The following is a 23,463-nucleotide window of genomic DNA, read 5'->3' on the forward strand; positions in this document are numbered from 1 at the left end:
AAATGAATAGGAATCTAAATAAGGAATTGGATGACAGCTTGACCAGTTACATTATTACTTGCCCTACTATATAATATCACTTTTACAGTACTGGGATTGAACGCAGGGCCTGATATTTGCTAGGTAAATGAGCTACCATTTGAGTTCCATTCCCTCTATTCTTTATGCTTGTCTATACATTTTTTTTAACCTAAAATGTAAGTATATGTGATAACTCAAGTCTGTAATCCTAGTAGGAGAATTAGAAATTTGAGGCACTGGGTCACATAGCAAGAGCCTGTCTCAATAATAATTTCAAAAGTTAACAAAAATTTTCATGAATATTTAAGAAGGTAAAATTCTTTTTCAATTATTCCCTGAATGTCACTGCTACTAGAATTGTCTTAAATATTTTTCATGTTCATACATAGATCTATCTGTCTTATGATTTTGTAGTATTTTTGTTCAGTCTGCTGTTGAAATTTTAGCTTTTTCTAAATTTTGCTGTTTGTGTGTATTCTTTTTTTTTTTTTTTGAACTTTTTTTGTGAAAATACTGTACAGAGGGGTTACAATTACATGGGCAAGATAATGAGTGCATTTCTTTTTTTTCTTTTTTTTTTTTGCCAGTCCTGGGGCCTGAACTCTGGGCCTGGGCACTGTCCCTCAGCTCTTCAGCTGAAGGCGAGCGCTCTACTGCTTGAGCCACAGCATCACTTCTGGCTTTTTCTGTTTATGTGGTGCTGAGGAATCGAACCCAGGGCCTCATGCATGCAAGGCAAGCACTCTACCACTGAGCCACCTTCCCAGCCCCATGAGTGCATTTCTTATCAAGCATTATAGCCTCCTCCTTTGTTTCCCCTTCCCATCCCCCCCTCTCCCCCCCCCCCCCCGTGTGTATTCTTGTATATATGTGTGTATGAATTTGTATATTTTTTAATTTTAGCAACTATCAGTTTGAGATTTTGAATTTATGTCAAGATTCAGAAATACTTCTTTAGAATTGAATTTGTTTTGGATTCAGGAGAAATTCTTTGATTTCTGATATAAATATAGCATTTTATGATTGTATAAAATAATTTAGAAAGAATAGGGAAAGATAATAAAAACTACTATTAATTACCAAAATCTCCAAATAACTTTTAAAATTTTGTTCTGCCAATGTGTATACAAATTATGTGTGTGTGTGTAAATTATATAATTCTTTGATAAAGCTGTAGGGTTTTTTGTTGTTGTTTTTAGTGAACTTCATGTGTATGACATATGTAACTATTTGGTTTGGTTTGTACTTTACCTCCCCCCCCTTTTGTGTGTGTGTGTGTGTGTGTGTGTGTGTGTGTGATGTGGGGCTTGAACTCTGGGCCTAAGCACGGTCCCTGAGCTCTTTTGCTCAAGATTAGCACTCTACCACTTTGAAACACAGTTCCACTTCTAGTTTTTGAGTGGTTAATTGGAGATAGACTCTCATGAGGAATTTTTTTTGGGGGGTGGGGGGGGCCGGTCACAGGCCTGAACTCTGGGCCTGGGCACTATCCCTCAGCTCTTCAGCTCAAGGCTAGCGCTCTACCACTTACTTGAGCCACTGCACAACTTCCAGCTTTTTTTTTTTCCTGCTTATGTGGTGCTGAGGAATCGAACCCAGGGCCTCATGCATGCAAGCAAGTGCTCTACCACTGAGCCACCTTCCGAGCCCTCATGAGGAATTTTCTGTCCTGGCTGGCTTCAATCTGTGATCCTCAGATCTCAGCTTCTGGAGTACAAGAATTACAGGCGTGAGCCATGGGAGCTGGCCTCTAATTAACCATTAAAAACCCAGAAGTTGACCTGTGGCTCAAGTGATAGAACCACCAGCCTTGAGTGAAAAAACCAAATGATAGTGGGAGGCTCTGAGTTCAAGCCCCAGTACTTGCCCAAAAAAAGACAAAAGAAATAAATAAATTGCATAACTAAGCCTTTATGATAAATGGACCTTCTTGGAAGCTTTACTCTCTTTCCTTACTTTTCTCTTTAGATAGTCATTACTTGTATCAGATTATTACCAAATTATTTTTTAGCTTATTTTTCTTTTTTCTTTCATAAGAATTTTGAGGTTGGCTCATTCAGGAATTAAAATCTAAGCCAAGCTCTGGTGGCTCATATGTCTATAATCCTAGCATTTCAGGAGACTGAGATCTGAGAATTGGTTTTCAAAGCCAGCCTGGGCAGCAGAGTCCATGAGACTCTTTATCTCCAGTTAAACACCAAAAAGCAGGAAGTAGAGCTGTGGCTCAAGTAGTAGAACACTAGCCTTGACCACAAAAGCTCAAAGCTCAGAGACAACTTCCAGGCCTTGAGTCCAAACCCCAGGATTAGTGAGCATGCACACACATGAGCACACACACATACACAGAATTAAAATCTAGAAGATTTAGGCTGTTGGAATGGTGCAAACCAGTACAGCACTCAGGAAAGTTGAGCCAAAGAGGATCATGAGTTTGAGACCTACCTATGCTGTTTAGACAGACCTTGTAAATAATAAGCTGAATGCCAGTTGGCCCATGCCTATAACGTTCCCTACTCAAAAGGCTAAGACCTGGAGCATTATAATTCCAAGCCAGCCTAGGCAGAAAATCTGTAAGTCTCCATCTTCAATTCACCAGCAAAATGTCAGACTAGAGGTACGGTTCATGCCATCCATGAGCAAGAAAAGGGGTTGAGCAAGAGCACAAGGCTTGATCAAATTCAATCCCCAGTACTGCCAAAAAATTTTTTTTTACAAAGAGCATAAGTTCAAGACCTCTTGAAACCAATTCTCAGAACACCTAATCTGTTACACTCAGTTGGTCAAATCAAATCATGAAGCTGGATTCAAGTGATGAAGAAATGAATTTTTCCAGTTAGTGGAAGAAACTAAAGGATTTGTGCCATTTTTAATCCACCACTAAGTTGTTTTTAGTTTTACTGTGTAAGCATGCATAAATTTATTCAATGTGCAGATTTGAGTAACTCTTTGGTGGCCCTTGAATAGATAGTAAGAACCTAGCAAGGCACCAGTGACTTACATCTATAATTGTAGCTACTTAGGAGGCTAACATTTAAGCAACAAGGTTCAAAACCAGTGGAGCTGTGGCTCAAAAGTGGTAGACAACTTCCTTGAACAAAAAAGTTCAAAGATAGTACCCAGGCCCTGAGTTGAAGTCCCCAACTGACGAGGAAAACAATGGGACTTGTAGGTCTAAATAATGGTAATTCTCAGAAAAGGGAGTGAAAATGTCCCTTAATTATGGGGGAAAGTTTGTTTTTTTGTTTTGTTTTGTTTTTTTACTCATATTGCATAGGAACATTGAAAGACCAGTAATTCTTTTTGGACCTATTTCTCAAAATAGCGAACACCAAAAGCTTGATAGCCCACTGTATGGTCAAGGCTATAGGGAAGTGGATGTTCTCTGAGACAGCTGGTGGAGTATAAATTGGTTGCATCTTGCGGAGGGCACTCTAGTAATTCTGTCACACGCCTTTTGTTCCAGTAATTCGGGAGTATTGAACTTTTGGGTCTGCCAACCACATGGGGGTGGGAATGGCATTTAGTTTGTCTTTAATTAAGAGTGAAATTGAACATTTTTTCACATATTTTTTGGACATTTTTGATTACCAAATCCCCTAAACTCTAGTGATTATTGTAGATTTTTCTTCAAAGGAATCTTAGGTTAGAATTCCTCTCCAAATGACTCCAATGAGGGGGAAGAATGATTATTATTCAGCAGATGGCTCTAGGCTGGTTGAATATTTGGAAGAAAATCAATTTAAATTATTACTCACACATGAAAATGAATTCCAGAAGAATCAATTATTAACTACTTAAAAAAATTATACAATATTTTTAGAGTATTTACTGTTTTTTCTGATCTGTACATGGAGAAAGACTATCTTCCTAAACTTTGAAAACAAAATAAACACGAAGGGAAAAGAAGAGGTTTGATTGCATAAAAGTCTAAAAGACAAAAGATTAGGTGTGAACAGTAGTTCTAAGATGTTCTACGGGGGCTGTGGGAAGGTGGCTCAATGGTAGAGTGCTTGCCTCACATGCATGAGACCCTGGGTTCCATTCTTCAGCACCACAGAAACAGAAAGCTGGAAGTGGCACTGTGGCTCAAGTGGTAGAGTGCTAGCCTTGAGCTGAAGAGCTGAAGGACAGTGCCCAGGTCCAGAATTCAAGCCTCAAACCGACCAAAAAAAAGATATTCTACACTGAATAACGTTTAGGTTCCTATCCTTACTGATATGTAGCAGAGAAACAGAACAATAGCTAATGCCCTGGAGTTCTGGAATCAGCCTTTTAAGTTAAAAATAGGACTCCATATTTGTAGCCTTTGACTTTGGACAAGCTTCATAATTTTCCTGTACAGACTCAATTCCCACTTGATAATTGATAGTTTCATCATCTGTATTATTAGTATAGAAAGTTCAGAGACAAATCTAAGAGCTCAGTGGCTAAATAAATGAGCAAAAGACAAAGACATTCAGTTCACAGGAAATGCTGAGATAAGGAAAACTATAGAAGAGCAGTTCAGGAGATTGCCTGGAGAATTTAGTTTGGATCATGTTAAATTTAGGCATTAGAAACCACCTAAATGCCAATGATAATTATCTACTTAAAAGAATATTATAAAGCCACTAAGAGTTATTTTTGCAAAGTTTTTTAACTTGGGAAAATAATGATGAATATTTACTATGGAAAAGTAATACAGCATTTGTTACACAGTATGATTCAAACTATATGAAATATACAACAAAAATACCCCTTAAAATTAGAAGTATTCTTAGAGATAGGCTCAAGGGCCTTATGAGGAGATTTAGGGGCAGGTTTATGTGTCACCTGTTTAAGGTCTTTTCAGTACTATATAACAAGATCTTATTACCAACCAACTTAAGCCAGAAGGACTTTCTTAGTACCCATAACTGGAAGAAAAGTCTAGTAGAATTTGGATTTGTAAGCACAGTCACTTCACCTGGAATTAGCATTGCTGTCTTCTACACATCCTTATCAGCCACATTCTGTTTCCTGATGCTTTCAGCCCAAGTCACAGGCTGAGTCTCATTGTCTCTTTGTGCCCAACTTAAGTACCTTTCCCTCCTCTAACCACTCATCATGGCCAAGTAGGAGCCCTGGTAAGGTGGCCCAGCCAGTGCCACCATTCCCACAGCATAGCAAGTAGCCTAAGATGCCTTATGGCAAATGTAATTTGAATGCTATGGGGTAGTAGCCACTGGCATGCAAAACCAACAGATGGTTGTTAAAGAAAGGTAGAGCCGGATGCCAGTGGCATCTGTAATCCTAGCTACTCAGAGATCTGAGTATCGTGGTTCAAAGCCAGCCTGGGCTGGCTTTGAGTCCATGAGACTCTTATCTCCAGTAAACCACCAGAAGTGGTTCTATGGCTCAAATGGTAGAGCAGTCACCTTTTGCTGAAGAGCTGAGGAACAGTGCCCAGGCCCAGAATTCAAGCCCCACAACCAACTCTCCCCCCCCCCCCCAAAAAAAGGTAAAATTCTGATGTATTCCTCCCCTCTTTTAATGTAGTTCATGTCAGAAATCTGTCCCTTAGAAAACCTGTTTGACACTTCTGCTGAGTCATTGCCCACATTTATATATTAGTTGTAAATAGGATCAAAGTACTAGGGATTGAACTTTGATCAAGGCCTTGTGCTCTTGCTCACCCCGTTTCTTGCTCATGGATGGCACTCTACTATTTGAACCATATCTCTAGTCTAACATTTTGCCAGTGAGTTGAAGATGGAGACTTACAGATTTTCTGCCTAGGCTGGCTTAGAATTTTTTTTTTTTTTTCTGGCTTGGAATTGTAATGCTCCAGGTCTTAGCCTTTTGAGTAGGGAACATTATAGGCATGGGCTAACTGACATTCAGCTTATTACTTACAAGGTCTGTTTAAACAGCATAGGTTGGTCTCAAACTCATGATCTTCTTTGGCTCAACTTCCGTGAGTGCTGTACTGGTTTGCACCATTCCAACAGCCTAAATCTTCTAGATGTTAATTCTGTGTATGTGTGTGTGCTCATGTGTGTGCATGGGCTAGCACAAGGAGGAAAAGTCCTGATAAATAGAAAAGAGAGAGAGGCAGCTTACTGTATTCTTTAGTGTAATATTAGAAGGGATGGAATTCTGGGTGGATAGTAGTAAGAGCTAGGGATCATGGTCAAATGTAATACCAGCCTTGGAGGGACTTCCAATCTTTCAGGGGAAGGAAACCTGTGCCCAAGTAAGCATGCACACAAACAGCCATGATTCACACCATCTGAGTGGTACCAGTGGATTGCTGTGTGGTGTGGGAGGAAGAGGAGGGGGAGCACTCTGACTGTGGGATCAGCACCTGCCAACTGCCTCCCATTTCGTTTTTTCTCCTTTGGTAGCTGTGAATAATGCAGAAATAGCAGTATAAGGAGGCTGAGAGCCAGTTACTTTTTAAGTACTAAGAAAAAAATGTTTTCTTTAGAAATTTTTGCCTGGAAGGACCTAGAATTTTGAAAGAACAGATCTGTTTTAGAAATGCTTAAGCTGCAAAATACTCAGTTGCCTTGAAGTACCTTCCTACTTAATACCAACAAGTTTGAACAGAGAAGTACCCTTGATAGCATAGAAATAATGCTGTCAGAAGCCAGATGTGCCATTGGCTTACTCCTATAATTCTAACTATTCACAAAGCTGGGTTCTGAGGATTGTGGTTCAAAGCCAACCCTGGCAGACAAATCTTAAGACTTTATCTCCAGTTACTTAACAAAAAGCCAGAAGTGGAGACATGTGGTTCAAAATGGTAGAGCACAAGATGAGAGCATAAGGCCTGAGTTCAGGCCCAGTACAGGGGTTGAGGGGAGGGGTTGCTTAAAATAATACTGTGGCTCAAATAGTAGAGCACTGGGGCAGGGAAGGTGGCTCAGTGGTAGAGCGCTTGCCTTGCATTCATGAGGCCCTGGGTTTGATTCCTCAGCACCACATAAGCAAAAACAAAAAAGCCAGAAGTGGTGCTATGGCTCAAGTGGTAGAGCACTAGCCTTGAGCTGAAGAGCTGAGGGACAGCGCCCAGGCCCAGAGTTCAGGCCCCACAACCGGACCCCCCCCCCCCCCAAAAAAAAAAAAAATTAGTAGAGCACTAACCTTGAGCAAAAGAGCTCAAGATGGGGTTGGGAAGGTGGTTCAGTGGTAGAGTGCTTGCCTTGCATGTATGAGGCCCTGGGTTCAATTCCTCAGCACCACATAAGCAGAAAAAGCCAGAAGTGGTGCTGAAGTAGGAGAGCACTAGCTTTGAGCTGAAGAGCTAAAGGGACAGCGCCCAGACCCAGAGTTCAGCCCCCACGACTGACAAAAAAGAAAAAAAAATTGATCAAGGATAATGCTCAGGCCCTGGGTTCAAGCCCCAGGACCAACTCCCCTCTCAACCCCCCCCCCCCCAAAATGTACATATTGAATAAAAGAGATGTTGTGCTATGTGGAATTTTTCAGTGACCACCATGGTTTATTGCACTATTTCTTTTGTCTTAAAGATCAAGGTGGGCTGGGAAGGTGGTTCAGTGGTAGAGCGCTTGCCTTGCATGCATGAGGCCCTGAGTTCGATTCCTCAGCACTACATAAGCAGAAAAGGCCAGAAGTGATGCTGTGGCTCAAGTGGTAGAGCACTAGCCTCTTTTTTTGGGGGGGGTCCAGTCATGGGGCCTGAACTCTGGGCCTGGGCATTGTCCCTCAGCTCTTCAGCTCAAGGCTAGCGCTCTACCACTTGAGCCACAGCACCACTTCTGGGTTTTTACTTTTTGCTTATGTGGTGCCGAGGAATCGAACTCAGGGCCTCAGGCATGCAAGGCAAGTGCTCTACCACTGAGCCACCTTCCCAGCCCCTAGAGCACTAGCCTTGAGCTGAAGAGCTGAGGGACAGTGCCCAGGCCCAGAGTTCAGCCCCCATGACTGACCAAAAAAAAAAAACAAAAGACAAAAAAAAGATCAAGAATTGGCTCTGTTGTATATGCCATATGGAAAGTGGAAAGTGAATACCAGAACTGAGCATGAGCATGCAAACCCATACTCTCTAAGTAACCTCAGCCATGAGAGAACCTAGCAGACAAGTGGTCACTTCACTTCAAAAGGTTTACTTGTCTATTCTCATAAATTGAACATTTGTGGCCAGGGTAGGAGGGCAGGGAATACTGATGCTTGAACTCAGGGTCTGGACGCTGTTCCTACACTTCTTTTGTACAAAGCTAGCACTCTACCACTTGAGCCACAATGCCACTTCTGGCTTTTTCTGAGTAGTTTAATGTTAGAGATAAGTCTCACAGACTTTTCTGTCTAGGCTGGCTTTGAATTGTGATCCTCAGAGCTCAGCCTCCTGAATAGCTAGGATTGTTTAGGCATGGAACCACCAGCACGTGGCTGAACTTTTTTTTTTTTTTTTTGTCGGTCATGGGGCCTGAACTCTGGGCCTGGGCGCTGGCCCTCAGCTCTTCAGCTCAAGGCTGGCACTCTACCACTTGAGCCACAGTGCCACTTCCAGTTTTTCTGCTTATGTGGTGCTGAGGACTCAAACCAGGGTCTCATGCATGCAAAAGCAAGCACTTTACCACTGAGCCACCTTCCTAGTCCCTGAACATTTTTTAATGTCATTAAAACTCACTTTTTGAAAGAAAACTGATTTCTTAGGCTGATATTGAATATTAAACCAACATTTTGGTTATTAAATGATCATAGGGCTTAATAGCATGTGCTAATTTAATTTGCAGGTGGATGATGTTCCCACCTGCAAGTGAGCTAAGAGTCTTCATTAAGTAGATGCCATATTTTTGTTTCTGTTTTCAGTGTTGCTTACATTCACTAAAAATTTGTGTTCTTTATTAGCTACTCTTTTTTTAGACTTAAAATAGGTTTTCAGACTTGAACATAGGATTCTTCCTTCTGAGATGCTTGAGGATCTGTGAGCTAGGATCTATACTCATATGTAGAAGCCAGACCTAAAAGGCATATTCGTATCTTTCTCTCTCTCTCTCTCCCTCCCCCCCTTTCTCTCTCTCTTCTCCCCCTCTCTCTAAAACACACATCCACACATATTTTTTACAGTTTAACAGAGAACATGAATCAAGCTAAGAGGCTACTCTGAGAAGGGGAGGGGAGAATGGAAAAAGAAGGAGTAAATGACTTCGTAATTCATTGCAAGTAGACGGAGGTTAGCATAGAGAAACTCAGCTAAGGCTGTTGATCAGCAGGGGGATGAGAGGAGAGAAATAGACTGTCATTGATTAGGTGCTGATGGAAAGGGATTGGACTGGCAGGGAGGATAAAGGAGGTCTGAATACTATCAAAATAGATTATTTGCAACTATGAAAACAAAAGAAGGAAACCTATAGGGGTGCCATTTTTGGAGAAGAGGAAGACAGAATGAGATTTTCACCATTTAAGGGACTCAGAGACGAAGGAGGCTTTGGGTGTGTTGTGTGCTCATCCAACAGTGATGCCTCACTCTGTTATAGTCTTGTAGGTCAAGTTAAACAGAAAATCAGAAGCATATTAATGACTACTTCTGCTTCTCACCACTACAAAATCTCTCTTTGTAGCTCTGGATTTACTGGACAAAATGTTGACATTCAACCCCCACAAGAGGATTGAAGTTGAACAGGCTCTGGCCCACCCATATCTGGAGCAGTATTATGACCCGAGTGATGAGGTAAGAATCCATACTCCTGACTGCTGCTTCAGAGATTTAGACCAGATAGAGTGCTCGCCTTGAACAAAAAGAGCCCAAGGACAGTGTCCAGTCCCAGAGTTCAAGCCCAGAATTGGCAAAAACAAAAACAGAGATTTAGACCAGCCAATAGCAGTCCAAACTATTTCCTGCTTAGGTTGTTCTAAGAAGTGAATGGTGGCATTACTGGTCCTTCTAACATACCTCCTCTACCTTGAGGATGAACATGGGGGTCATAGGTCAACTCTCCTGTCCCCAAGCCCATTCTCTTTACCTCAGAAAACTTTCCCCAGGCCACCTACAGCAAATAGGGGCTGGAACATTAGATGGACAAAGGGAAACAGCTATACCACTGGATCATGGCAAGGGGAAGGGCCTAAGGCTATAGACATCTAGCTAGAAACATCTGAACCGATGCGCCTTTCCTAGGATTTGAGACTAGAGAGGCTGGCAGCTACTCGGAGAACACCAGGCAGAGCAAGAGGTCAGCCTGCATGGCTTATGCCTTAGTTTGATGGCTCTGTTGGGCATGCCACTTCCTAGAGACAGAACCTGTTGTGCACAATAAGTCCAGAGTTGGGTGTGGCAGCTCCTTCCAGTACAGTTCCATTGCCTTGCTTCTATGATTCCTCTATGAGTTCCATTTTAGCCTTTATTCTCTGGAGGATAACGAAGAAAAATGCAGCATGAGTGGAAGAAAACAAAGCCTTCAGCCAGGTGCTAGTGGCTCACGCTTTGTAATCCTAGCTACTGAAGAGGCTGAGATCTGAGGATCACGGTTCAAAGCCAGCCCAGGCAGGAAAGTCACTCTATATCTCCAATAAACCACCAGAAAACTAGAAGTGGCGCTGTAGCTCAAGTGGTAGAGTGCTTGCCTTGAGCTGAAGAGCTTAGAGATAGTGCCCAGGCCCAGAGTTCAAGCCCCACAACCGACACACACACACAAAAAAAGCCTTCAGCTGGGTACTGGTGGCCTATAATCCCAGCTACTCAGGAGGCTGAGATCTAAGGATCACAGTTCAAAGCCAGACCGGGTAGCAAAGTCTGTGAGACTCTAATTAACAACCAGAAAACCAGACGTGGTGCTCTTGTTCAAAATGGTAGAGCACTAGCCTTGAGCAGAAAAGCTCAGGGACAGTACCCAGTCCCTGAATTCAAGCCCCATGACCAACCAAAAAATAATTATCAAGGACAGAATGAAAAAGAAAAAAAAAAGCTAATAAAGAAGATAGTACTCATGGAAGTGTACTAGTCAGCTTCTTTACATCTACCTCCTAAACACTTGGGAAAGCTTACAGAGATGTCTACAGCACAGTCAGTAATGAAAGAGGTAGAAATACAAGGATGAGGATCTTTCCAGCCTCTTGATGTGTCCTGATTAATCAGTGTCCTGGAGCACTGGATGAAATATGTAGGATACCTGATATGATCCCAAACATTAAAACATCCTTTAGGCAGGGCTACTTGTTTGTTCTTGTTTGGATATGAATCCTTTCCCCTTTCAAGCAGCTAAAGCATAGTGCATTGTTTGAAGTCCATCTTCCTCTAGAAGCCATGTGTAAGGAGTAGGTCTGACTGTCTAGGTATCCACTAGTTAATAGTATGTATCATTCTCAATTTAGTCCTGTAACATACAGTACTGGGCTTCTCAAAATTTAGCACTCCTGGTGGTGCATACCTGTAATTCAAGTATTTAGGAAAAGAGGACAGGAGGAACAGGAGTTTGAAGCAAGTCTGGGCTATGTGTCTGTTGTATAATACATGCACACAGACACACATACACATTTTACATACATAGATACCCTGTCTCAAAAAAAAGTTTAAAAATTATTTGGACTTGGGATGTGGCTCAATTGCCTAGCAATCACAAACCTAAAATCAAACACCAGTGCCAGTTTAAAAAAATGTGTGTATGTGGGTGTATCTATTTGGAGTATTTCTAAGTCTTACTACTTTGCAGGAAACTTTTGCAAACATGAACATTTTCCAATAGTATTACTCTTCCTCACAGCTTCATTTTTATTTTCTCTATAATATTTTTCAGACAATAACAATATTCACATAATATTATCTTCATATCTAATCAAATGCATTTCGTTTAGTTTTATGCTTTTTTTTTTTTTTTTTTTTTTTGCTGGTTGTGGGGCCTGAACTCTGGGCCTGGGCACTGTCCCTAAACTCTTCAGCTCAAGGCTAGTGCTTTACCACTTGAGCCACAGTGCCACTTAAGTGCTGAGGAATCAAACCGAGGGCCTCAAGCATTCAAGGCAAGCACTCTACCACTGAGCCACCTTCCCAGCCCTAGTTTTATGCTTTTGATTGTATGAACATGAAACCACCCCACGACAGCACATTTTGCTATTGCAACATTATATAAAAATTATTCTAGAATTTATGATAAGTTCAGCAGTAAACTCAAAATGAATTCAGTTTCTCCCAGGTTTTTTTTTCTTCTTCTTCCTCTTTTTTATTAGTTTACATTACACAAAGGGTTTCTTTTTGATATTTCCATATATACTTGATATGTTCCCAGTCTGTCTTCTTTTTGTACAATACTAGGGTTGGAATCTACCATCTGCCCTTGCATATGGTAAGCACGCATACTACCACTGAATTGCATCCCCAGCCCTGAGGCTCTCAGGTTTTATGAAATACCAGTCCTGTTGCATGTTCAGAATGTACGCCCAGCCATTTTATGAATCAAAAAATTACTGGCTTAACCATAACTACTTTTGACTATTCAATGTTTGTTTTCTCTTAAAGCCCATTGCTGAAGCACCATTCAAGTTTGACATGGAATTGGATGACTTGCCTAAGGAAAGGCTCAAGGAACTCATCTTTGAAGAGACTGCTAGATTCCAGCCAGGATACAGATCTTAAATTTGTCAGGTATATGAAACTTCTTTGTTTTTTGGGACTTAGGTTTTTTTTGTTTTTTGGTGGTTTTTTTTTTTCCTGTTGTTTATTTTTGCCAGTCCTTGGGCTTGAATTCAGGGCCTGACACTGTCCCTGAGCTTCTTTTGCTCAAGGATAGTGCTCTACCACTTTGAGCCACAGAACCACTTCTAGTTTTCTGGTTGTTATTAGAAAGAAAAGTCTCATGGACTTTGCTGCCTAGGCTGACTTTGAACCAGGATCCTCAGATCTAGGATTACAGACATGAGCCACTGGCGCCCTGCTTAAGTATACTATTAACCCTAGCAAGGGAGAAAGAAGTAAGTTAAATAATGTTCAAAAGAATTCAGTATATTCTTCTTCAATAGCATTTTGTTTGAGGATTTAAACAAGGGAAATTATATTTTGTTTTTTTACCATTGTTAAATGATACACCTGGGATTCTTTCATTTCTGGCCATCTTTAATGTAGATCACAATGAGGGCTGGGAAGGTGGCTCAGTGGTAGAGCGCTTGCCTTGCATGCATGAGGCCCTGGGTTCGATTCCTCAGTACCACCTAAGCAAAAAGAAAAAAAGCCAGAAGTGGCGCTGTGGCTCAAGTGGTAGAGCGGAGGGTAGATGTATGTGTATATACACAGATACTTTATATGACTTTTTTTTCTATGTGTGGGTACTAGGGTTTGAACTCAGGGCCTCTTACTCTTGCTTACCTTTTGTGCTCAAGACTGGTGCTGTACCACTTGAGTCATACCTTAAGTTCCCAAATGACATTTTGTGTGGGTGGGTGGGTGTTCACATGCATATGTGTGTACACGTGCTGGTCCTAGGACTTAAATTCAGAGCTTGGGGACTGACCCTGAGATTTTTTTGTGCTCAAGGGTAGCTCTCTACCACTTGAGCTACAGCTCCACTTTTGGCTTTTGGTAGTTCGTTGGAAATAAGAGTCTCACATTTCCTTGTGCTTTCCTTCCCAGACTTGGTTTCAAACCATGATCCTCAGATCTCAGTCTCCTGAGTACTTTGGCGCTACAGGCATGAGCCATTGGCACCCAACTGACATTTTAAACACTCAAGAATTAACAAAACTTTGGAGACCTAGGACTTTTTTGTGCAGTTCTGGAAAGGAATCCAGGGTCTCGTGTATACATCAACAACTGCTTCACCATTGAGCTACACCTTAACCCCCTGAGACACTTTTTTCCTAAGATTTGAAAATATAGAACTTGAGCAAATACAGTAACTGAAGTACAAGTGTAATAGCCAGACAAGACAGAAAAATACTGATAGCAGAGTTAAGCCAAAAAGATAACCACGAGGAAGACAGTAAGTATGAGAGGGAAAATCATGAAGAAGACTTTTCATAGGAAATAGCCAGAAAAGGGAGGTGATAAGGTACACCTACCGAAGGAGGGAAGAAAGATGGGTTAGGGGTCCCAGGGAGAAACAGTTTCACCTGCCTTCATGTTTTAGAAGATTCATAGTCCTGGTATATGAGGGTAAAACTCTCGTGTTTACTAGGGAACATGGATATCACGGTTCACTGTTTACAAAGAGAGAAATTGCTTCTTGTTGAGAATGGTTGTGTGTGTGTGTGTGTGTGTTGTCAAGGTGATGTACAGAGGGGTTACAGTTACATAGATAAGGTAATAAGTACATTTCTTGTCAAACTTGTTACCCCTTCCCTCATTTTTCTCCCACTTTCCCTTCTCCCTGGCTGTGTGTTTAGAGTGACCATCTAATCCCTTTGATCTTTAGACCATCATCTTCCTCAAGTCTCCACTCTTTTGTATTCTTTTTGTTTTAATGTGTGTGGTACTAAGGAATCAAACCCAGGGCCTTATGTATGCTAGGCAAGCACTCTACCACCAAACCATATTCTCAGCCTTCTTTTACATTCTTTTTTTTTTTTTAAGCTTCTCTAAATTAGAATCGTAAGTAAATTAGAAGTTTTGTTTTTTTTTTAAATTTAATTTTATTTGTGAACATACTGTACAGAGGAGTTACAGTTACATGGGCAGGATAATGCGTACATTTCTTACCAAGCATTGCAGCCTCCTCCTTTGTTTATCCTTCACATCCCTTCCCAGCCTCCCCCCTCCGTAAATTAGAAGTTTTACTCAGGTTCCTTTAAGAATGATGGCACACTTTTTTTTTTGTTTGTTTAGTTTTTTTGGGGGGTCCGGTCATGGGGCCTGAACTCTGGGCCTGGGCGCTGTACCTCAGCTCTTCAGCTCAAGGCTAGCATGCTACCACTTGAGCTATAGCACCACTTCCGGCTTTTTTTTTCTGCTTATGTGGTGCTGAGGAGTCGAACCCAGCGCCTCATGCATGCAAGGCAAGCGTTCTACCACTGAGCCACCTTCCCAACCCCAGAAGGCACACTTTTAATAGACCTGGAAGTCCTTCCTATCTTTATTCAAGGGCAAGACTTTGATAGCTGCTTAATCATGTGCTTGTTCATCTTTTTATTGTTTTATTTATTTTTGTGCCTGTCCTAGAACTTGAATTCCGGGCTTAAGCACTGTTCCTGAGCTCCTTTTGCTCAAGGCTAGTGCTATACACTTGAGCCACAGCTCTACTTCTGGTTTTCTGGTCGTTAATTGGAGTCTCACAGACTTTGCTGCCCGGTCTGGCTTTGAATTGTGATCCTCAGAGCTCAGTTTCCTGAGTAGCTAGGATTACAGGTGTGAGCTAATAACATCCAGCTGAAAGAAATTTTAAAAACCCTTAATCTCATCATCTAGATGCAACAATTAACATTTTACTATGCTTGCTTTCCTTTTATTTGCTCCTTCAACATCTACAATCTATTCCACAATTTAGACATCTTAAAATATAAAAGTGAATCCATGCCAGTGAGGGTCACAGTTGGAAGTCAGCTGGGTGGGCAGGAAAGTCCGTGAGAGTCTTATCTCTAATAAACTACCCAGAAAAAGCCAGAAATGGCACTCTGCTCCAAGTGGTAGGGTACAAAGCCCCTTTACTTTGATGATCACAGTAGAATTCTCTAAAGCCAGTATACAACAGACATCTATAACTGAGAAAGACAGAGGTTAGAACATCTAAGCATTTTGCTTTTTTAAAAAGAAAATTGTACATGAAATATCAGGATATTAGAGAAAGACAAGAAAAATAGGAAAAGTAGGAAAATAGTCATATACTGGAAACTTTTTTGGTTGAAGAAACTGTCTGCTTGCTGGAGTGAGGGTTAGTGATGTCCATAATGGTAACCTAAAAAGTCTTAAAGAGTCAATATATTTTGCTTATGAAATGTTTCATGTTACAACTCTAAAATGTGTGTTATTATCTATGTTATTAACACCTATGATGAGTTTTGTGCAGACACATCTCCTCAGTCCCATGCCTCAGGAGACTATGAAGGTAGAAGTAGGTTCTCCACATCTGCCTGTTTATGAATTTTCTCCAATAGGTTAATCACTGGAAGCATCAACCTTGGCATCCTTCAGTTTCCTAGAAGATAAAATCAGATTCCAGTGTCCCATACCTGTAATTCTAGCTACTCAGAAAGCTGAGGTCTGGCCGGGCACTGGTGGCTCACGCCTGTAATCCTAGCTATTCAGGAGGCTGAGATCTGAGGATCGCGATTCAAAGCCAGCCCGGGCAGGAGAGACCGTGAGACTCCTATCTCCAGTAAACCACCAGAAAACCGGAAGTGGCGCTGTAGCTCAAGTGGTAGAGCGCTCGCCTTGAGCTGAAGAGCTGAGGGACAGCGCCCAGGCCCAGAGTTCAAGCCCCACAACCGACCAAAAAAAAAAAAAAAAAGAAAGCTGAGGTCTGAGAATGAGTGAAGGTTCAGAGCCAGCCTGAGCAGGAAAGTCTTTGATTTGAGACACTTATCTCTACTTAACCAGCAAAAGCCAAAAATGGAGATGTGGCTCAAGTGGTAGAGTAGCAGCCTTAAGCAAAAAGGCTAAGGGCCACAATACATACCAAGAAAAAAAAGCAACATTAACTTCTGCAAGCCAGGTTTGGCTGAAATTCATAAAGCATACCTCTGAATGTCAGCTTCTCAAGCTTTCTCCCTGTCCATAATGCAGCCTTGAAGCGTATCCTTCCAGCCTTTATTCTTGAGTAGCAGGCAAAGCTATATCCCTAAAAGTACCTTGCGAAGTGTCAGAGCAACATGTTGGCTAGATGTCCGTGCTAGCAAATATATACCAAGTAGATTTTGAAATAGGATTTCGCCGACTAAAACAGACAGTTAGGAGGCCAAAAGGGAAGTGTATATGGCTCCCTGGGAAGCCAGGTGGCCCTTACCAAGAATGGATGACAGGTGAAGGCTGCCTAAAGATAGCTAGCTGTCAGACCCCCTCAGGCCTGGATGATCCATACCGTCTCTTACCAGTAGGAAAACTCTATTGACTCACCTTTCCAGCATCACCACCCACCACATTTGGTTTTTCTCTTTAGAGAAAACTTGAGCATTATTAACACATTCCATTGTTGTGAACAGTTGACTACTCTACCTGGTCATCCACAGAGAATACTTGCTAAGAATAGAAAGAAGCAGGGTGGGTAGGATTTTTTGCATAGAAATCTGTTATTTTACAAAGACCCTTAAACAATTAGTTCTGGTTTTTGGAGTAGCAGATCACATATAATTACTAAAGGGTATCTTGAATACTGAAGCCAGCCTGGCTATGAATGTCACTGTGTATGTATATGTGCCTTCCCTGTGAGTGTTATGGAGTCTCTGAGAACTATTTAAGAAAGGAAACTGTGAAGTGCAGGCAGAGCCTTGGACTCATCAGAGCTGCTGCCCACCACATGTGCCCAGGTGTGTACAAGTGAAGTGACCTTTGTTTTTAATGTCCGTCCTGGGACTTGAACTCAGTCCTGGGCACTGTCTCTGAGCTGTTTTGCTCAAGGCTAGCACTCTACTACTTGAACCACAGCTCTGCTTCCAGCTTTCTGGTGGTTAATTGAAGATAAAAGTCTCATGGATACCGGGCACCAGTGGCTCATACCTGTAATCCTAGCTACTCAAGGAGGCTGAGACCTGAGGATTGCGGTTAAAAGCAATTGGCTTATCTCCAATTAACCACCAGAAAACTTGAAGTGGTTCTGTGGCTCAAGTGGTAGAACGATAGCCTTGAGCTGAAGAGCACAGGGACAGCACCCAGGCCCAGAGTTCAAGCCCCATGACTGCCCTCTGGCCAAAAAAAAAAAAGTCTCATGGACTTTCCTGTCTGGCCTGGCTTTGAGTTGCTATCCTCAGATCTCAGCATCCTGAGTAGCTAGGATTGCAAACATGAGCCACCTGTACCTGGCTATAAAGTGATGACTCAGAGCCTGGGGTGCTGTTCCTGAGCTCTTTTGCTCATAACTAGTGCTCTACCACTTTGAGCCATAGTGCCACTTCTGGTTTTCTGGTGACTAATTGGAGATAAGAGTCTCACGGACTTTCTTGCCTAAGCTGGGTTCAAACTGCAATCCTCAGATCTCAGCCTCCTGAGTAGCCAGGATTATAGGACTGAGCCACCAGCACCTAGCTTTTACAGGAGTTTTTATTCCCCCTTTTGTGGTTTCACTTGTCCGTTTTGTTATAATACTACTTTTGCTGTTTTAACATAGTTCAGTCCTTATTCTTAGGTCTATCTCTTTATGTTTTTATAGGACAAGGGCTCAGAGGACTGGACGTGCTCAGACATCGGTGTTCTTCTTCCCAGTTCTTGACCCCTGGTCCTGTCTTCAGCCCGTCTCGGCTTATCTACTTTGACTCCTTTGAGCCGTTCGGAGGAGCGGTTTCTGGTAGTTGTGGCTATTATGCTTTCAAAGAATTCCTTCAGTCCAGAGAATCCTGGCACCCCTGTGTGTGTCATGCACTAGTGACCTGCAGCAGTATGTACTTTGAGTGCACCTACTGCTTACTGTTGCTTTAGTCACTAATCGCTTTCTGGTTTGAAAGATGCAGTGGTTCCTTCCTGTCCTGAATCCTTGTGTCCATGGCGCCCTGCTGACCCATGCAGCCTCACCAGAATAAGAGTCTTTCCCAACTAGCTCCAGTCACTGGCATCTCACTTTACCATAGGGAAGGCTACTACCTAGGGCACTTTAGTCAGTGACAGCCCCAAATTTGCACTTCACATGTTGACCGTAACTGTCTCCCCCAAGCAGGAGCTTGTGGAAATACCTTGGATGATATTGCATTGAGCAGCAAGTGCTTCCAACATGGGAATCCTCTGGAAGCACTTGGCAGCATCTTTTTCTCTATCATGTTAAGTCACTAACATAATTTAGGTATGTGTTATTTTCCCAGCTTTTAGAAAATTAAGTCCTCCTCCCTCCTCCCCCCAAATTAAAAGGAACTACTTCAGTCAGCAGTGTCATTCATTCTGCAGATTTACTGCAGTTCCTTATACTGTTAATAGAGGTGTAACACTTGCCAAAATACATACAGTACTTGGTGTTTGTAAGTCTGGCCATGCTGGACATTTGGTAAGAAACTCAAAGGCCGCAGCACTAAGCTGCGGGAAGTTTCTGGAGGCATAGCAAGCAAGCTGACCCTGATGTCCAGGGTGGAGCTCCACACACCTGGTGCACATGAGCCCCATGCTGCTTCACACGGCGCTGTCTTACCACATTCAATGCCTGAGGATTTAGCAGAGAGGAACACTGCGTCTTTAAATGAGAAAGTAGACACTTCTTTTTCCTCCTATAGCATGTCAGCATCTCAAGTTCATTTTCAACCTACAATATAACGATTTGTAATACAGCCTTCAGGAGCTCATGACATGAAGCACTGTTCTGTTGATACCGCTGAGTTAAGACCATAAGAAAAAGCTAGCACTAAGTCATGTTCAGAGCTCTCTCCATATTTTCCTGATCTCTTTTAAGTATTTGTTCCTGCCACTGTGTACTGTGGAGTTGACTCGGTGTTCTGTCCCAGTGCGGTGCCTCCTGACTCCCCCACTGCTCTCTGTGGTGAGAAATTTGCCTTGTTCAATAATTACTGTACCCTCGCATGACTGTTACAGCTTTCTGTGCAGAGATGACTGTCCAAGTGCCACATGCCTATGATTGAAACGAAAAAAATCTATTGTTACCTCTGAGTTGTGTACCACGGAAAATGCTACCCAGCAGATCACTTAGGAAAAATACTTCTATTTTTAGCTTTTCATTTCTCAGCTGTCCTTTTTTGTTGTTAGTTGATTTTTGACAGCAGTGGAGAGTGGGTTATATAAAGACTGCCTGCTAATATGAACAGCAATGCACTTGTAATTCATGGAAATAAATAGTCATCTTTATCTTCACATTCATATTAAGGTTCAGTGTTGATTTCCTCTGAATCAGCGTGTTTAAACAGACAGTTAGATTCAGTTGTACGTCAAACAGAAGAGCCCATGGGCCTCACTTTCCCACCCTGGGCACCGCCCCACACAAGTTTACATAATATGGCTTTAGAAGGGTCTCCCTCCCCCCTGGCTCTGTACAGATAATGCTCACATGTTCCTCTTTTCAAATTATAGGTGTCACATAGTCTGTCAAGCTCTGATGGCAAAGCCCAAACATCACAGGTTGGAACTTCTGGTCCCTTCTCTAGAGGGCCTGCTCCTAAGTACCAGAGCTGCTGCTACCTAGGCACAGCCCTGTGCTAGGAAGGGCTGCCCAGGTTCACGTGGCACTCAGCCCAGGGTGCTGATGCTCACCTCACGAGGCTAAGGAAGGATGGCTGACTCATCCTCATAACTCAGAATCACACCTTGATTCTTGCCTTAGAAAAGATGCTTCTCACTTCCAGATGAAAGTCCAGATGAAAGTCCAGCCAGCATTGGTGGATGCAGAGATTTGACTCTTACTTGGTTCATGGGTAAACAGTTTTCATTTTAAAAAGAGCATCATTTACCATTTCATTGCTCTCGTTTCTTTGTACTTTTTAATGGAATATTCCTATAACTGAGATTAATTTACAATCCTCTTCTAAATAGAGAAACCACAGCCTTGACTAGTAATAACTGGGGACTGGGAGCTCTGCCATCCCCCTGCTGGTACTATAGAGTCAGACTGGCATGAAATCATTTGCTGCATTCTATAAATCACTGTCATTGTGTTTTGCTTACTATCATAAGTGTAATTTAACTGGTCAGAGAATTGTCATAATTAAGGGACCTGTGAAAACTACTAGTTGTTACATACAGCAAATATGGTCATCATTTTGGCTCTTATACTTTGATAAAGACGTAGAGATTAGGTCATCTCTATAATGGCAATACTGGACACCTCTGTTACTAATATGCACAGGTAAACTTTTAGATGGATGGCGTTTTTGATGTCTAAATTGTAAGCCAAAAAAAAAAAATCCTGTTAAACATTCCAGTTCTTTCACCTGGTATAAAACAGAACCAAACTAAGCCAGTGGGTGGATGTGAAAAGCCCTTGGTGGACACTGTCCTGACATAAAGTCTCTAAGGCTGACAGAGAACCTCAGACCACTGGGCCATCTAGGTAAAAGATTGTGCTCTGTGTGCAGTGCACGATGTGTGGTACGTTCACACGTGTTTCACACGCATTCTCGCTGCTTTCACATATGGGCAATGGTTGCTTTGGGGAGCTACAAGCTCTAAGGAATCACAAAGGTAGCCACAGGCACATAACATTCAGAGGAGACTGTTTTATCTTTATTTGCTTATGTGTTAAAACAGTTTTTTTGTATTGGTAACTTTTATATAGTACAGTAGCAGTATGTTAATATACACATACATATGCACACATGCTTTGGGTCCTTCCATAATACTTTTATATTTGTAAATCAATGTTTTGGAGCAATCCCAAGTTTAGGGGAAATATTTTTGTAAATGTAGTGGTTTTGAAAATCTGAGCAATCCTTTTGCTTACACATTTTTAAAGCATTTGCGCTTTAAAATGGTTATGCTGGCGTTTGAACATGATACCCTATAATGCAGATGAAAAGCATGTAAGAGTAAAGTAACTATGTGGTTTCTCTTGCTATCATCCAACTTAACATGATGGATTAGCAACAACTGGGAATCCAGAGGAAATTCTCTAGGATTGTACCAGGTTTACCTAAAGCTTGTTGCCTTTTTTGTGCTGTTTATCCGTATAGAGCACTCCAGAAAGTTCTGAAACTGCTTTGTATCTGCTTTGTACTGTTGGTGCCTTCTTGGTATTGTACCCCAAAACTCTGCATAGATTATTTAGTATAATGGTAAGTTAAAAATAATGTTAAAGGAAGATTTTATTAAATTTCTGAATGTTTATTCATTATATTGTTATACTTTAACATTTATTTGTGGTATCTGTGATTTGGTTAATCTGTATAAAAATTGTAAGTAGAAAGGTTTATATTTCATCTTAATTCTTTTAATGTTGTAAACGTACTTTTTAAAAGATGGATTATTTGAATGTTTATGGCACCTGACTTGTAAAAAAAAAAAACATACAAAAAAATCCTTAGAATCATTAAATTGTGTCGCTGTACTACCAAAATAACATGGTACTGTGCATGTATAGTTTTAATTGCAACTTCACATGTGAAGGTATTAAATCATTTAGTCCTTTATTACAATTCCTAAATAATTGTAATTTCATACTTACTGTTGTTAAAGATAGGATCATAAACCAGTGTTCTGGAATTGACTTGAGGGGATTTTGTGTTCCATCTGGTTTTCCAGGTGGTTCTTCAGTCCTTGGGTATAGAGAGCAGGGATAGAGGTACCCACTGCATCCTCTCTTCCTCAGCACTGAGGAGTGCTGAGTCAAGTGTCAGGGACAGTCATGACTATATGAAGACTCTTAAACCAGTCATCAGTGGCTCATACCTATAATCTTAGGAACTGAGGAGGTTAAGATCTGAGAACCCTGGTCCAGAGTCAGCCTGGGCAGACAAATCTCTGAGACTCCTGTCTCCAATTAGCCTGTAAAAAGCCAAGCTCTAGCTTGCTCAAGGTCCCGAGTTCAAGGCCTAGTAACTAGTGCGCGCACACATACACACACACACACACACACACACACACACACACACACACACACACACGTAAGTCTTGAACATTTGGTTCTAATGAGCATTAGACATTATGTAGCAACTTACTTTCAAGACACAGAAATATTTTTCTGCAGTGTTGTAAGAAAAAGGCAGAATTTAAGCCGGGCGCTGGTGGCTCACGCCTGTAATCCTAGCTACTCAGGAGGCTGAGATCTGAGGATCGCGGTTCAAAGCCAGCCCGGGCAGGAGAGACCGTGAGACTCCTATCTCCAATAAACCACCAGAAAACCGGAAGTGGCGTTGTAGCTCAAGTGGTAGAGCACTCGCCTTGAGCTGAAGAGCTGAGGGACAACGCCCAGGCCCAGAGTTCAAGCCCCACGACCGACAAAAAAAAAAAAAAAAAAAAGAAAAAGGCAGAATTTAGACACCTAAAACTGAAATTGCAAGCTGTTGCTCATAGCTGCAGCTGACTTAGAGTGTATTTTTTAAGGTTTTTGCCAGGGGTTGTTTGGAATTGAGGGAGGGCCTCAATTAGGGCTTACCCTAAACTTGGGATCTCCCACTCTTGCTTGGGTTTTTTGCTCAAGACTGACATACTTTATCATTTGAGCCACTTGCAGCTTTTTGCTGGTTAGTTGGAGATAAGAGTGTCTTGAATTTGTCTGCCAAGGCTGGCTTCAAACCTCAGCCCTCAGACCTTAGCCTCATGAGTAGCTAGGATTACAGGTATGAGCCACCAGCACTTGGTGGGGTGGCTTGTTCCACTTCTCTGTGCTTCTGTCTCTCTGTAATAGAATGTCAGTTATAAAAAGGGGCCAATAGCACTTTTCTTGTATGTGATAAAGATTATAAAAATGCAGTTCAAAGGCGGGCACCGGTGGCTCACACCTGTAATCCTAGCTACTC

At 41.8% G+C, this 23,463-nt stretch overlaps 1 protein-coding gene across 1 annotated transcript in view; it reads left to right on the forward strand.

Annotated features, from left to right (window-relative positions):
• Mapk1 (mitogen-activated protein kinase 1) overlaps positions 1–22,064 on the forward strand; it is a 90,764-nt gene extending 68,700 nt beyond the window's left edge. The window contains exons 7-9 of the mRNA XM_042666135.1: positions 9,570–9,679; positions 12,461–12,586; positions 18,231–22,064. Of these exons, the coding sequence (XP_042522069.1) occupies positions 9,570–9,679; positions 12,461–12,577 (227 nt within the window). The 3' untranslated portion in view covers positions 12,578–12,586; positions 18,231–22,064. The remainder of the gene's footprint in view (positions 1–9,569; positions 9,680–12,460; positions 12,587–18,230) is intronic.
• The last annotated feature ends 1,399 nt before the right edge of the window (positions 22,065–23,463 follow it).

This window comes from Dipodomys spectabilis, unplaced genomic scaffold (assembly GCF_019054845.1).
Source record: "Dipodomys spectabilis isolate Male_0828 unplaced genomic scaffold, ASM1905484v1 ptg000363l, whole genome shotgun sequence".
In the NCBI taxonomy this organism is placed as follows: Eukaryota; Metazoa; Chordata; class Mammalia; order Rodentia; family Heteromyidae; genus Dipodomys; species Dipodomys spectabilis.